General features: G+C 41.5%; 1 protein-coding gene across 1 annotated transcript in view; it reads right to left on the bottom strand.

The window, feature by feature from the left end:
* Positions 1-17,422, bottom strand: part of FBLN1 (fibulin 1) — a 77,174-nt gene that overhangs the window by 52,199 nt on the left and 7,553 nt on the right. The window contains exons 2-3 of the mRNA XM_082280420.1: positions 9,887-9,986; positions 3,007-3,136 (exon numbers count right to left, since the gene is read on the bottom strand). Of these exons, the coding sequence (XP_082136546.1) occupies positions 3,007-3,136; positions 9,887-9,986 (230 nt within the window). The remainder of the gene's footprint in view (positions 1-3,006; positions 3,137-9,886; positions 9,987-17,422) is intronic.

Genomic DNA, 17,422 nt, shown 5'->3' with positions numbered 1-17,422 from the left:
CAGCTGTGTCTTACCTGAAGACCCATGATCCCTAGACTACCTTCTCACAGAAAGGAGTAAAGAAGTAAAGTTACATGTCAGAAATTTGAAGATTTATTTTTGGTGTGATTAGGAATCACCTGAAATTCTTTAGATGAATAAGGTCTCTCAATTATGTAAAGTTTACAGTAGTTTGACAATAGCTCTTATTACTTATGTTTGGATTTAAGTTGTCAGTTTTGGTGTGAATCCTGTACTAACACTGCTTTTGGTATCTGTCCACAAGAGGTCTCTCCCTTGTTGAAATCCGTTAGATGCTAACCAAAAACTCACTAACTCCAAGGAGTTTTCCAGAACATTTAAAGAGCTAAACGAAAATTAAAAATATGTTCAACAGTCCAAAGCAATAGAATTTATGTACTCATCTACTACACACAACCAAAATATTCATGACAAAACTTTTGAGATAAGGACAGATCTCAACCTTTGAAAAGTACCTATGACAAATTTTGGGGAAATGTCCAAGCACCCTAAAGGTGGTCAAATTTCTAGAAGCTGCACTCCTTTCTGCAAGGCTGCTGTGGTACAAACTTCCAGAAAATAATTTCTACATGTCCTGTACCAGCATCATGTCTGGAAATTGATTGCTTTCTTTTGATGAAGGTTTTATAGATTAATGATTCATTTTGCATCCTTTCTTTTTCTTTCCCAAAGCTAGAAAAACTATCCAAACAACCAGAGGAGAAAATTCTGCCCATTGTTTCCTATGCCTATTGCCTTTATGTGTAAAAGCTGAGGCAAATGTTTTCAAAATATGGTCTTTTTATCTTCTTTCCAATCCCAAGTTTTGGATTCAAAGGAAAGATCAGCTGCCTCATTTGCTGCAAAGTGCTGCAATTAATCCTACTAATTGAATGACTAAATCATTCTTTCTGCTTCCTTGAAGGAGACAAAGAAGATCCGAAAGATTTTCTATGTGACCTAAGCTAAAAAAAATGGACAAAGTTAGGAAAAATGAGATTCAAGTTTGTTTACCACAGCAAGGCACATCTTCCAGTCATTGTATGTCTCAAGGTGATCAGATTCAAAATGTAGTCAACATACGGAATGATGAATTTTTCACTGATATTAGATCATAAGTCACCTATGTCCACCATGGATCAGAGATTATCTTCAAAGATACTCCTACCTCAGAAAAGTTATTAAATGTAGGATATCCCTGTTAGGGAATGGAAGGGCAGAATGTGACTCACAAAGATTAATTAACTCGGACTATGTTTATACCAGTAAATTAAACAGGGGCAGAATGTGGGCTCAGGACATTACCCCACAATCACCTGTAATGTTTAAATATCAGCAAGCTCTAGTGGCAACTAACACTCCATCAGATAAGGCTGAAGAGTATTCTGAGGCCAGCACAGCCCTTCTGCACTGTGTATTGCAGGGGAAGGACAGCAGCTACGTGACAACTGTGCTGAGCCATTTCTTCTCAGGGCCAGAGAACAAGGCCCAGTCCACTTTGTTTAATAATAAAGACATCACTATCAAAACCTGCCATCTTTAAAGAAATCTGGCCAGTTACAAAAACATCATTAAGCCTTCCTCCTCACACTGACAAGCCTACATAAGGAACCATCAGGAAATTGGTGGGTAAGTGGGTTTCCTTGAACAGCTGAATTCTGGTTTAGAGTTGTCCCATGGCATGTGGTTAAAACAGTACTGCTGCTAAAATCCTGTCTTTGGTAACAAACACTTGGATCTGCAGAGTCCTCACCATCAGTCCGTCTTCATCTGCTCAGAGCTCTTCAAAGTATTGATACAGAGGGTGAAATATTATTTTGTGCCACATTCAGATTGAGGGGGACGTGCTTCCCAGCAGTAAAGGCCACACACAGAAATTCCTGTGCCAAGAGCAGGCCATTCCCTGGACATCATCAACAAGTGATGCATGGCCCCTCTGGGAGACATAGTCCACTGGGGACAAGATAATACCACAAGTGCAGACAGACTCAGGACAACCCAATAGAATCAGCCTCATCAGCATGTGCTACCTTCCTCCTATTCCCAGTGAGGACCTGGATTACTTCCCAGCTCTAGAATCAGTGGCATCCCACTGACAGGAGCAGATCAAGACAGCATTTTGAAGGATATGAAACTTGTCAGTCAGACATTGTCTGCCATTTTCCATATAGTAGATTTTTTATTTTAATTGAATGAATCATTTAGCATCTTGGAGCAGTGGGAAGAACTAAAATCACGCTCATCTGTTCTAACCACCATGGAAAGAAATCCATAACAGGACCAGAGCTGTTCATGACTGGATCATGGTCAAGGTCATGATCTTACTGGTGGATTTTTCTTCCAAAAATACTGTGAAGCAAGGTATGACTATGCTCCCTTTCAGGCAGTGAGAGACAAAGACAGCAATAAAGGTGGAGGGCAGGGCACAGAATAACTGCAGATGCCAACAACAGGCATCTTTATTCTGATATAAAATGCTGGTATCAGAGGCTTACAGATCTCTCCATCAGCTGTAAATCAAAGTCACGTTAACTTAGAACACTTACACAAGACGGAATTATAAGTACCTTCAGAGGATTAACTTCAGTCCTACCCCTTTGGACCACCAATATCGAAAACCATTGAGTCTGACCTTAGGCCATGCTGCTTTAATGAAAGCTGAAGTCTGAAATGTGTCTGAGTTTCTCACCCATCCCTCACTACAGCATTGACATCTTCTTTTCATGCAAAAGTAATTTCCTGGCCAATTACTTATTCAAAATTTTCTACCCTTTTGCATTCTCCCCTCTGCCTCTGCTAAAATGCAATGTGACAGTCTGCTTTGCTGAACAGAGCTCCATTTCTCAAAGAGAAGGACAAAGTGAACAACCTTAACAGAGACATGAGGTGCAGGCAGGGACAAACTGTCCACGTGCAGCAAACCAAGTCTAATGACCTTCAGGGTCAACGCTAAATAACTTCAATTCCACTTCTTAAAGACAAACAGGAGTAGCTCTGATGTCTCACCTTGAAGTATTCGGCTTCACAGGTGGAGTTCTTGGCAGTATCACACTCCTCATGCACGTTGGCAAATTCAACCCCATCGGAACAGGACTGCTTCTCCAGCTGGCTGCGGCAGCACTGCAACTGGGTCATGCTGCCAACAGCATGGAAGAAAGGGGAGAACAATGTCACATACAGGTCACGAACAGATGATACAAATTTTCACAATTAGTACTTGTGCTAGTTATGTGGAAAGGGGTTTCTGTGGAAACACAACGTAAAGATATTCTCTGGGAGTAGTCAGAATGTCTGTGTGACATGTTTATGTAGTTTCATTGCTGATCTACCTTGCAGTCTGTCCTAACAACTTTTTTAAGCAAATGAGTAACTTCAGCCACACCTGCTTCAGGGCTCAAGGCCTACAGGGCTACATTCTGGCATGTTTTGTGACAGCTGGTGGCTGGGGAAAGGGAGAAGTCAGGCCCTGGATCTTGTAAGAGCCTACAATCCCAGTCTACCCAGTCTACCTGCTGCCCCAAATCAACAGGTATGCCATGTGGAAGGAAGATCAGAGCATTTTTCTGTGGGACACCTGGAGATAATAAAGAGAAATGAAGATACCAAGGGAAGTCACAGTGAGAAACAGCAGAGTGTATTGCAGCAAGGGGAAAAGAAAGACAGGGGAAAGAAGACTATTACAGGGCAGAGAGACGCAAAGAGGAGACAGGATAAAATTGTGCAGGAAACTAAGTTTTGTCACACTGCTCATTAAATAATTCTATTTTATCTCAGTGTCATTGAAAAAATAGGAAACTTGTTCCTGCAGGGAAAAAAATCTGCACGAGGAAGCTCTGAACTCCTCCAGTCCGGTGCTACTGTCACCTGAATACAAAGCCCAGTGAAGATCTCTCTCCTCTCTCCACTCTGCTTTTATGGGTAACTCTGCTCTGCTGGGTAGTTTTGTGGGTAAAGCTCTTCCACCACTACGTTCTGTAATAGATACTGGGAAATGCAGAAAAAATACCCTGTACTCCTAAAAATCCTCTATTCCACTGTTAAACATTTCAGTAATATCAGGAAGAGGTGTGGGTTAGTGGAACTACTGGCTTCTCCTACCATAACCTGAGATAAGTGCCTTACCATGCATCCCCTCTGGAGGGGCCTTCCTGCTCTCCAGGACCACAGGATGACCTTTCAGCTCCCAGGGTCCCTCAGCTCTAAGGCCAGGCAACAAAAAGCAGGGAACATGTGGGTACTGGGCTGAGATTATGCATCTCTGTGCATGTGGGTGAGGCCAGGTTGTCAAGATACATTCCTGAAGATTCTAATTACTATTAGTACATGGGCCACTTCCAACCCAAAGCACTCTAGGATTCTACAGTTCCATGATTAGTAATGGTCTGACTGTGCAGTTCTCACTTGGACAAAAACAGCTATGAGATTTCAATGCATAGGAACAAAAACAAGGATTAAGTCATGAACAAATTATTCAAAAATGGACTCTAAAGTCATAGCAAGAAGTTAAGCCCAGGACAGTAACTTTATTTGGCAGGATATTTGAAGTTTTTGATATCTGATTTAGTTCCAGTTTGGAAGAATATGTAGGTTTTTTGTTGCTGAAATTCCCTCTGAAGCAGGATTTCCATTCCCTGCCCAGCTCTGGGGTGGTCTGACTTTCAGGGCTTTGGAAGCCTCTAAAACCTGAACTCCAAGCCCAAGAGCGTGGGAGCTGAGACTTTCCAGCCTCTTTAGCCCTCCTGATTCTCTTGAGGAGCTAGATATGTTAGCCACAGACAAGCAAACAAATAAACAAACAACAGCAGTCTTTCAGTAGATCTGTTTGATTCCTGGTGTGGCTTTCTTTTTTCAAACACAAGCCAATTCTTTGAAATCTCTGACAAACAGGCAATTTCAACCAAAACAGGAAAGTTTCTTAAAATGTTTCCCACAGCTGCATTCATAAGTCATGTGGTCCAACCCAACTGTAATAAGGAATTAAACATCAATTGAATACTGATTAAAATACCATGTGTTCATCTGAGAACAACAACAATAAAAATCACACTTCATTGCCCAAATCCTACAGCCAAGCTGGAGTGGTGGCAAATATTACTTGAGACTCTAAACACTAGTATGGCAGTAACAGAGGCAGAAGTCCTTGAAAGATGGCAGAGAAAAATGCTAGAAGTACCTGCACAGTGCTGGTCTTCCTTCTCCCTCTGCACACCAGCCCTAGTGCTGCCATTTGCCAGAACCCACCACACCCAGCTCGGCAGGCTCAAGGGAGTTTGAGATGAGCAGTGTCTCTCCCTTCCTTTCCTAAGTCACATGTGTCTCTCTGGCTTACAGCTAATATATGCTCACTTTCTAGTCCCCAGCAAGGTGAAGGAGCCATCTCTCCTGGCTAGGAAGACATCTAAATTTGTCTCTTGGTGTAAAACCTTCCAGGTGTCCCTGTGTACCATTAACAGTCTATGGACATTACAATATTGGTCTCTAAAAACAGAAAAAGTTTTGTGAGTTTGGGGTTTTTAAAATTAGGAGTAATACTTAAAAAAGCCAAAGGCTGCTTTTTTGTTATCTGCCTTATTCTGACTTTCAGTTAAAAGACTGCAATAGAATTTTACTGAAAATAAACAGGTATTCACAATATGGCAGATATTGTATAACATTAAATATTGAATCTTTAGGAGCATGAGACCTCATAATTGATATTCCTTCAGGATATTTCAAGTAAAATCATGCATCTCTGAAGGATGAGTTTTATTCATGGCTCACTAGTGAACAAAAATCACCAAGACATTTAAAAAATCCTTATTGTTTCAGATGTTGATCTAGAAGTTATCTCACTACTAGATAATTTGATTATAAATCAAGTTAAGAAATCATGTTTTATGTTCTCACTTTTACTTTCTGTTAAATTTAACCAATATGGCTGATTTTCATGGAGTTAATTTCCAAATTAAAATCTACGCACCCACTTATATCCACAATCTTTTCACATTTATTATTCTCCTGTCTAGAGGATGCACTCCTAAACCAGCACCGATTTCATAATCACCTATTTTTTCACTTCTTTTCATAAAAGCATTAAAATTTAACTGTGTTCTGAAAATGTCTTTCTTGTCAATCTACTTTTATTACCCTCTGTCTCTCTCATTCCTACTTCCTTCAAGCTTTGTCAGTGCTATTCATGTGTACAGGGGAAGGTCTTGGACAAAATATCAAAATTAAGAAGAATGATCTTGCAAAAACAAGCTGGGTCTTCCAGCCTTACATTCTTCAGTCTGAATTCTTGCAACACTAATAAATAATGTTATTCCTGATGTAATTCCAGAAAGGCTACACATTATTAATGGCATGCAAATACCATATGGAGATAGTCTGTTTCTGGCACAGGAATTAAGTTCACTTGCTAAGAGCTCTGTGCAGGGGAAACTCTTCACTTGGAAAGGAAGACGACTTACTGGACAGGTCGAGTTCCAAAATTTAATGGCAGCTCTTTCCAACTGCTGTGAGTTTAACCACACCACAAGAAAATGAATGAATGGGAGAAGACCCACTGTGATGACAGCCAGACATTACTCATTAAAATTCTACACTTGTATTTACTGAGTCACAAAGACACAGAGATAAACACTGACATTGTACAGAGAGATAATGCAATGAGATAAACTGGTGTGGAGCAAGAAACCACAGTAAGAGATTGCAGACAGTGGGCCCAGAGCCTTGTTTCAGCTTAAACACAACGGAATACGAGCAACCAGATGGATCTTTGGAACTTGTGAACTTCACACAGGGTCTGGCTCACCTTGTGTAGGACAAAAAAGTAAGGATGTCTGTAGTTTGAACCACACAACACTCAGCAAGTGACACTCACACAGCTGGCAAGTCCCTCAGGAACCACAAGGGACTGTGGGAGAAGAATACTACAAATATGCTGGAACCCAGAACTGTCACCTTTGTTTCTGGGATGCACAGCAGATACAAGAATGACAGGGCTGGAAACCAATTCTTTCTTTACATATTTTCCCTGTGAGGGTGGTGAGGCCCTGGCATAGGTTGCCCAGAGAAGCTGTGGATGCTCCATCCCTGGAAGTGTTCAAAGCCAGGTTGGATGGGGCTTGGAGCAACCTGGTCTAGTGGAAGGTGTCTCTGACCATGGCAGGGGGTGGGACTGGATGATCTCTAAGGTCCCTTCTAACCCAACCCATTCCATGATTCTCTGATTAGTATGGATGTATTTTAAATGGTTGGGAAACGGCCAAGGGGATGCAATCTAACTCAGTAAAGCAGTTAGTTCCTCACACAAACAAGGGACTCTAGCAGTGGGCTTCTTTTGAGGGAGGGACTGAATCTGAGACACCACTAAGTTATTACTATTCTAAACAGATGTTTCAAAACCAGCACATAAATTCTTGTAAAGCATATTGGAGAAAGTACTCACATCCAATCTCTTCTGTGTTGCAATCTGCACAGTAACTGCAAAAAATCCCTTTTATTCCGGGAACTTTATCAAACCCACTCACTTCAGAATGTGTTTTCCCCTATAGTCACCTGCTAACCTTGCAAACTGAAGCTGAAATACGCAGGGGAAACAACTCCTCCTGGCATCAGGGGATATGGCTTTCCACCCCCCCACTTTTCTAGAGCACTCAAGTCAGATGGTCAACACTGCACTGCACTAGATGGCCAGAGGACCCCAGCTGGGGTTTAAACCACCACAGGAATGCTGACATGTGGCCCCCAGCAGCTCCCACTGCATGCAGGAGTCTAAGTAGGGACCAAGTCCTTTTGAAAATCTGTGACCAATAAGGCATCCTGTTTCTCAGTCCTCTATTTTCACGTGCCTAGACCTCAGCAAGGGCAATGAACCCGGGTCTGTTCCCATCTTTGTGCAGCAGAAATAAATGTAGAACATCAGTGTCATTACCCTCATGTGCCTGCAAAAAGAATCATGCTCCCTCAGTGCTCATTCTGGCTCCAGTTACACCAGCAATTAGGAGTAGAATTTGTGTCTGAAATGGCATCCTAAAGTGATTTTTCTGTACCTCTCACAGCTATGCCATTTTGCAATCATAACTGGAGAAAAATAATATTGATGTTAAAAAAAGTGCTCCAAGGTGCCATTTTTTGTCACTTTTAGAGTAAAGCCAAGCTTAAGGGGGAGCATGCAGTCATGAATAAATGCAACTGAACTGAGTTTATCAACTTAGGGTTTGTCAAGGAGCATTCATACCTCTCACAGAATACGTGCCTTTTATTTTACTATTACAATTTTCTTAACTACATCTCAGTTATGCACAAAAGCTAGATGAATCATTACTGAAATTTTTCCCCATTTCCTATGAAGTCCTAGTGAGTCTCTAAATGAAAATCTTTGGAAGAATAAATTATTTACAGCAGAATCTCAATTCATATTAATCAAATCACGATTAAATCATCAAGATACTCCCAGATTGTTCAAGAAACTTGGTTTCCTGTTTTTCCTGCCTCTGTTTTGTCTGTAGTTCTTATGACTCTTCAAGTATTTCCTAAATTGGCATTTATTTCCTATCTGTCAATTCTTCTGCATAAGAGACTGCTTTCAATGCCAGTATAAATGCAAAAGTCAGAAAACATGGATAGACTTTCCTGGAAGACACATTGTTTCTGTAATAAAGATCAACCTAACACTTCTGTAACTACCAAGGTTAAATCACATTGCAATCCATTTGAGTACAGGGGAGCAAAGTAAAGTGTTTTAAACACGAAGTTCCCTTTGAAGCTGCCTCTCAAACTACCAGTTGTTAGCTCTGCTAATTAAATGTAACAAGTGCATGTAACAGCAAAAATGATGCAAACTATCATTGACATAAAAAATATAAATGCCATAATAACATAAGAGATGCATTAGAATCAAAATCTTAATTAAACATTTGCTTCATTATTTCATTTGGTCGATTACCAAACAGAAATATCCTATCAATTCTCAGTAGAATTAAGAAATCTGTTCATTAACTGAAGGATTCTATTTTCTACCGTCAAATACATTTAACACAATTATAGAAACAGAGAATGGTTTGGGTTGGAAGGGACCTTAAAGCTCATCTCATCCACCCATCCTGCTGTAGGCAGGGACACCTTCCACTAGACCAGGTTGCTCCAAGCACCATCCAACCTGGCTTTGAACACTGCCGGGGACCCAGGGGCAGCCACAGCTTCTCTGGGCAACCTGTGCCAGGGCCTGCCCACCCTCACAGGGAAAAATTTCTTCCTAATACCTAACTTAAACCTACTCTCTTTCAGTGTGAAGCCCTTGTAAATAGTGTCTCTCCATCTTTCTTGTAGGGTCCTTTCCTAAGCTGGACTAACTAGGAATCTCCTTGAATCACTCTGTGGGGGAACTTAAAGCTTAAGTCAACTAAGGACTGCAGGACAATTACCTGTGTAGCACCACAAAAGGCTGCCTCACATACATACAGACATATGTACTTATTCAAACCATAGATTAGTCATGTGCAGAATCTGCTGTGTTTCATTATAAACATTTGCCCAGAAATGTGGCCAGGTTCACAACCAGCTTGGTGACATTAGCACAGCCACACTGAGATGTCCTGACTGCAGGCAGAGCCCAAGCCCCATGAGTAGAGCACAGTGGGAAAACCTCTGAGTAAGAGACAGCACGTGCCACATGGGTTAGGGCTGGGTGAATCCACACTAGACTGACAGCAAAAATTAAAAGGACTTGATGGACGAAAAGTAGGTACTCAGGAGGTACTCCCCAAGGCCACACATGGAATTGAAAAGCTGGGATATAAGAGTTGGGTGCTTCATCTTGTAAGTTAGCTTTAACACCTGCCATTCCTATGGTTTCACATTAAAGTACAAACTGTGTTTTAATATATAATATGTAATTATGTACCTGCATTCTCTAGACTCGGATATTAATGGCAGAGAAGCACATATTCTGTTTTTATTTGCCCATTCAACACCCTTGTCACAGCATTCTTCCACTGACAGATCTGCAGAAATGAGGAAAGAGAGAAAAATACAATGCATTTAATACAACCTTAATATATGGTATTGTATCTGCCAGTTAAAAAAACCCAAACACAAGCAAGTAAGTTTTCCCCTCCCTGATTTACACACAGAACAGGGCACCCATACAAAAAGCAGCCATGGCCAAACAGAGCACCCGTCAGCACCTTGCAATAAAGCCTAGTGCTGGAGGTTTTCCTTCCTTGGTGAAGAAAACTGCATTTTCCCCTAACCTTCCACACAAAGACACAGCCTAGGGACTGATACACCTGCAGAAACCAGTTCAGATAGTCCTACCAAATAAAAGGGTCTTTGGGATTGCACTCCTTTATTATCAAAAGCAGCAGCAGTAAGCAACCTTTTAAAATCCTGAAGAATACAGGATAAATCAAATACCTGATATGAAAGACAGATGAGTCTCATTACAAGTAAATTTGCAGAACAATTTTTTTCCTGAGGTTATTATCCAGTTAATCTGTTTTCAATCTTTTACTCAGAAGTATGTCTGTAAATGCAAAAGTACTGTAGAGAGGAACAAAAAGGTATATGGTATTTTGATCACTTAACATATGAAAGAAAAATTAATCCTGTTACCAACTTAGAGCAATGCTGAAACTAAGGGGAAAACCACACTGAAGGCAATTATTTGTGTAGAGTATATTTTTACAAGCTTCTAATTTAATAAAACTGAATATTGTTAATGAACTGACAAGCACTACAGGTTTGCTTCATATTCCAAGTGCAAAAGTTCACTGCACAGCAGGTGTATCAGAACTTGGAATAAAACATGAGTCACACTTTTCTATTAATTACCTTGTAGTCTGAACACTGAGCAGCTCCTTGTGTAACAAATATGCAAACTGTGTAAAAACCCTATCCAGTTATCCAGAGGGACAGCTTTCTAATAATTTCTCTCAGTTTCCTAAGTTTTTTGACTGATGGCCCTGACAGGTTTCACCTGCGAGTGCTGAGGGAGCTGGATGATGACACTGCCAGGCTACATACAAGGATCTTGGAGCTCATCTTGAATGAGAGGAGATCCTGAAGGATGGAAGAGAACAAGTATCTCCCTAACTTCAAGAAGGACAGGAGAGAAGATCTGGGAAACTACAAACTGGTCAACCTATTACAGAATCACAGAATCATTCAGGTTGGAAAAGACCTCTGAGATCATCAGGTCCAGCCTGTGATTGATCCATCCCCACCTTGTCACCCAGACCAGAGCACTGAATGCCATTGTCCAGGCATTCCTTGGACACTTCCAGGGATGGGGACTCCACCACCTCCCTGGGCAGCTCCTTCCAATGCCTGACCAACTCTTAAATGAAGAAATATTTCCTTATGCCCAACTTGAACAACCCCTAGAACAACTTGAAGCTGTTCACCCTTGTCCTGACCCTTGTTCCTTGGGAGCAGAGCCCGAACCCCACCTGGCTGCACCCTCCTGTCAAGGAGCTGTAGAAAGCAAGAATGTTCCCCTTGAGCCTCCTTTTCCCCAGGATGAGTCCTCTCAGCTCCCTCAGCTGCTCCTGATGCTCCAGACCCTTCCCCAGCTCTGTTCCCTTCTCTGGACACTCTCCAACCCCTCAATGTCTTTCTTGCAGTGAGGGGCCCTGAACTGGACATAGGACTCGAGGTGTGCTCCCACCAGTGCCAAGTACAGGGGGAAAATCACTGTCCTGGCCCTATTGGTCAAACTATTTTTGGTACGGGTCAGGATGCCATAGGCTTTTTGCCCATCTGGCACACTCTTCTCATTCTCTGGGAAGGTGATAGAGCAAATCCTTCTGGAAACAATGTCCAAACACATGAAGGACAAGAATGTCAGCCTGGATTTATGAAGGGTATATCATGCATTAAGCATGATGATTAAGCATATAGTTAGTTAATAACCTCACAGCCTTTGACAAGGTGGTGGCTAGCTTAGCAGATGAGGGAGTGGATGTTGTTTCCCATGACATCCGGCTTTCAACACCATCACCTATAACATCATCACAGACAAGCTGGCAATGGACACTTCAAGTAAGTGGACAGTGAGGTGGACATGGGAAAGCAGTGCATCCTCCACCAGCTCACAGATCATACAAGTCTGGCAGGAGTGGGTGATGCACCAGAGAGCCATGCTGCCATCCAGAGGAACCTGAACAGGCTGGAGAAATGGGCCAATAGGAACCTCAGGAAGATCTGCAAAGAGAAATGCAAAGTCCTGCTTCTGGGGTGGAATAAGGCCTATGCAGCAGTGCACACTGAGGACCTGCCAGCTGTAAAGCAGCTCTGGAAAGAAGGAGTTTGGTGTCCTGGTGGACTCCAAGCTAACTGTAAGCCAGCAATGCACTTTCACAGCAACAGAGGACCACACCATCTTAGTCTGCATTAGACAGAGCATGGGCAGCACATGGAGGGATGTGATCCTTCCCCTCTGCAGAGCACTGACGAAACCACACCTGAAGTGCTGTCCAGTCCTGGGCTTCCCAGTTCAAGAAGGACATGGACCTGCTGTACTGAGTCCAGTGCAGGACCTCCAAGACAATATATGCATTGGAGTGTCTTTCATATGAGGAGAGACAAGAAGAGCTGGGACTATTCAGTCAAGAGAACAGAAGGCTTAGGTGGGGATCTGATTGGTGTTTATAAATACCTGAGAGGATGGGATGAAGAGGGAGCCAGACTCCTCTCCATAGCGTTCACTCGCAGGACGAGAGACAATTGACACAAATTATACCATATGAAGTTCCACCTGAATGCAACACTCTTTTACTGTGAGAGTGCCTAAACTCTGGAGGATTTCAAGAAGTCCCTTCCAAACTAAATGATCCTGTGACTGATTACTTAATGAAAAATAAGTAAGAGCTTTCCATCTCTTTGTTGCTGTGCTGCACAGAGGAAGGCAAATCTCATGTACTTGTTTTTTATGGAGAAGACGAAGTACAGAAGGATGAAATGGTTTGCCCAAATTACACATCAAGCTGGTGGCAGAACAGAGAGCACACATGATTGTCTCATCCTTAGCTTTGGTCTGAGCACATCTGAAATGAACACACTCAACAGGCAGCCACATTATATTCAAGACTACATCTTCACAAATTACTTCCTGCAGAGTTTTGTAAGGACAAGCAACTGTCTCCTCTAGCTACAGCAGTTACAAAGCCATCATTCTCAGGTGCTCCTGATGTAGGGCCATTACAGCCACCTTCCATCTTTCTACATGCCCACCTCCTAACTTTCTGCAGTTATTAAATAAGCTGAAATATTTCAACTGTTCATGATCACTCTGACACACATCAGAGAGAGTTTGTATCTGCTCAGCTGGCAGATATTCACGTGGGGAAGGCAAAAGCAGCTGAAAGCAAGTAGAGAAGGTAATTCCCTCCAGTAATTAAGTTGCTTGGTTTTGGTTTTTGGTGGTTTTGTTTTTTGTTTTTTGTTTTTTGTTTTTTGTTTTTTTTTTTTTTGCAGGGAACAACCTATATTCCCATTGTGATTATAATTCAAAAATGAAAGAGTTAAGTGAGATTTTAGGATGCATCAGTCATTTTGAGGTAGGTACTCTTAAGGCAGTTGTCAATTCTCCAGTGCAAAGCTCTGGAGTATTGCACAGAATTCTGGCTTTCCCTGCTCAGAAGAGACTACATCAAAATGAAAAATGCATAAAGAAAGATTAGGAAAATTGTCAGGGGAATCAAAGTCCTGCTAAATGAGGAGAAACTAGGAGAGACAGACCATTTTAAGCATAGGTAAGTAAAACCCATGAAAGGACAGGGTTCCTGTGAACAAATATTGCAGTATTACAGTATTATTACAGTAAAAAATAATCAAAATTATGGGATCAAGTAAACCAAACAAGTTTTAGTAAGAGAACCATTATACTTATAAACAGAATTACAATTTAAGTGTTAGTTTATAACAGTGCTCTGTACTCTATGACCCAGGTCGTTCTTCTAGTTTTACTTATATATCCAAAATAATGGTCAAAATTCTGTCATTACTAAGTCAAGGCAATATTTCTCTTGAATCCTTCAGTGTGTCCAGAATTCATGCCAATGTCTGAAAGCTAAGTGCAATTTATAATGAATCAGATTAAACCAGTCTAGTAAATAACTATCTGCCTGAAATCCATGCATTTGTGTCTAAGCTCCTCTTTGGGAATAGGGACCCTGTTCGGGGCCCTCCAGCTGACAAGTATCATGTGCATCAAATTTCTTACAAAGGATTACAAATAACCTTATTTTTAGTGCTGCTGTCCGCAATCAATCTTAAGTGTGTTTAACTGAAAGGCAAAGCTGGCTGCAGGTTTTTGCAGGGCTTTGTGCAAATAAGTCTTTAGCCAAGTTCCTCCCCTGAAGGACAATCCCTGGCTCTGGACACCAGCTCTTCCCTCCAAGCCCTGGCAACACACCTCTACTCCAACCAAATAACCCAAGAATTCAAAGCAGGCCAAGCTAAGCAAACTTGTCTGTAGGAGTGCATCCAGACAAAGAGAGATCATGGAGAGTTTGTTGAAGAACTGTGGTCCAGGCTCATTGTTTTGGTGACATCACAATTCATATCCTCCAAAGATCCTGCCAAACATCTCCTGAGAATAGCAGGAAGTAAAAAACAAGCAGTAAAAAAAGCACTCCACCCTCAAGGCCATTCTTCTAAAATGTAACAATTAAACAGTGGAAAACATTTTCTCTTGGCTTTGCAGTTTGGTTTTAAAACGGTAATTCATGGCCAAATCCCTACTCTTTCAAAATATCAAAGTGTGTGTCTCACATATTGGGTGTCAACTTTTGATTGCACTAGAAGTGATTCTATTTGGGCACTAAGAGTTGCTAATGAGTACTTAGAAACAGGACAGACTTACCATCTCCCAGCTGTAGTTTTGTTGCGGATTCAACTGTACACACACACATTCACATGGCTCCCACTTGGAAATCTTTGAGCAAGAAGTTCATACTGAGGCCATTTGTGCCTTCTAACACTCTCTTCAGGGGACCAACAGCACAGAGAGGCTGTGTCCTCTCTGCAGCCTCTCCTAACTACAAGTTGGTACTGCAGGGTGGGCAAAGAATCAGACAGTGGGAAGCAGAAGGTAGAAACTACTCTGATTCTGACATCTCAAGGAATCTCACTGAAAAGAATGGGGTTTTTTTCTTGACTGTAACCACATGTTTCTTACTTCAGCTGGTGGGCTCCTGGCCCACTCAGAGCTACAGTGCCAACAATGATCAAGTAGGAACAACAGTAGTGGTGTTCCTTCAAAAATTTTGCCAAGTGCATAATGTTTCATGCTAATCAGCCAGAGAAATCTCAGGCATCCTAAAGATAAAGCCTTTACAGGAAAGGCTGACGATATCATCTATGTTCAGATTAAATGTACCCTTTTATTTGGAGGGAGAAACCCTACAGTAAAGTTATAACCATGTAAGAACACACTGTCAGGTCCATTTTGTAAAATTGAGAAACACTTTTTCAGCTTTCCGGTATTACAAGACAGAAAAGTATGAGGATAAACCAGAGCTCTGGTAATAGGGGAGCATGTTGACTTCCTTTACATCAGATACAATAATTTTGCATGCTAACTGATCAGTTCAGAAAATCCAAGTTTATTTTGGGTAAAATCCAATGCAGCTTTATCACTACTTTGTTCCTGTACAGAAGTATGTGCAGCAGGGCATCCAAAAGAACTCAAGCTCTGTTAGTATGGTAACAGCAAGGATGCCTGTCCTAATGGATATCTGGTCTATGTTGGATTCTGAGAGAGATTTCAGAAGTCTTAGGAAGCAGACAGATGGAACTAAGCTCTCTAATTTTACAAAAGATGTCATGAAGAAAATCAATCAGATAAGATGTGATTAAGGTCAAAAATATTCAAACACTATGTGCACATGATGCATTCATGTGCTAGGTCTGAATTACACTTACACAGATATGATGTGTACAAGCAGAAGGTTGTTTTATAAAAAAAGGTAATTTGCTAATCGTAACAGGACTGCCATTTGTGGGAGTTCAAAGCAAGAAATGAGGTTAATATCTGCATAACCTTAGACTTCTATGATGTAATAATTGATTATTCAGCAGCTGCAGTGAATATTTTCTGCAAAAGAAAGATAATCTTAAGAATGTTACCCAAAAGTGTGATTCCTGGAATGAGAGCCCCTGAACTGTTTCTAGGAATTGTGCAAATGATAAGCAGAAGTAGAAAGAACTGGATAAATTTCATAGCAGCAGCACTGCAGCTAGATCAAAAAGGGAGACTTTTTAGGTAACAATCTGCATGGTTGCCTCTAATGGAAAGGTCTATATAGAGTCCAGGATTGGATAGCTGTTCATTACTCAGTGCTGATCTATGGAACAGTTATCAACCTGATGGTGATACCAAACCAAAGTGACACCTGAGCTAGGTGGGCTCACCAAGCCAGTGCCAGTTAAGATTGCCTATTCTTCAAGGCAGTCAGTGATGTGACCCTCGAACTCCATGATTTCCCAGCCCACATAACCAGCTGTAGTTGGGTACAGATTTGGAAGTGAGTCCAGGTCAAGGGGTCCAAATCACACCTTCTTATTAAGACGTTTACAATCCTTTAAGCACATGAATTGATTACGTTTGCAAAATGTGGTGCAGATCTTGCCCTTCACTCAATTTACTCTGTAAGAGGCTCAGCACTATGGAATGTGAGAAAACAAAACACAGGCATCACTTCTCAGCATATGAGGAGGATACAGGCAACAGATGGACTCTGTGAGAGCTCAGCACTAATCCAACATGTTTCAGTAACAGTATGTCATGCAGAATTTTTGGAACTCGTGATTACAACAGACACACACCGGTTTAGGTTTCCAGTAAGAAAACCACTTTCAACATTCACTGTGTACCTTTTTGATAAAATCCTTGTCCTGTCCAGAAAACTCTCTCACTAGTGATCTTCATCCATCTAACTGCCACCTGGAAAAAACTCCAAACCTACTTACAGAATCTGATCCTCAGAATTACAGACTGGCCATCCATACTACGCAGAGTCACATTCTTTGTCTTCCAATCTCCCCTTATATCTGTATTCTCACAAAACCACAGCAACTGCATATCCCTCTGGCCAAGGCTCCCCTTTGCTCAACATTCAGGGCAAACAAAGTGTGCTTGGCCTGATTTGCTACACCAAATTAATTCCTCCTGAACAATGACACCTGGCTATCATCAGGTGGACAAAGTCACCTGCTTTTGTAGCAAGGACGGCAGTTAAGTGCTGGCAGCTGGGATTTGTATGTAGTCTTGATTTTTTGGCTCTTCTTACAAGAAACTGTGGAAATGCTGTCTCTGGCAATGCAAACACACTCTGACTGGCCACTTAAGGTATTGAATAGACCTGGAGATGTGTTTAGACAAAAGGGAAGCCAGTGGACTTCAAAGGTCCAACTGGTAATAAACTAACATGACAAA

Source organism: Coloeus monedula (assembly GCF_965178545.1).
Source record: "Coloeus monedula genome assembly, chromosome: 4".
Taxonomy (NCBI): Eukaryota; Metazoa; Chordata; class Aves; order Passeriformes; family Corvidae; genus Coloeus; species Coloeus monedula.
This window is presented reverse-complemented; position numbering and strand designations above follow the sequence as displayed.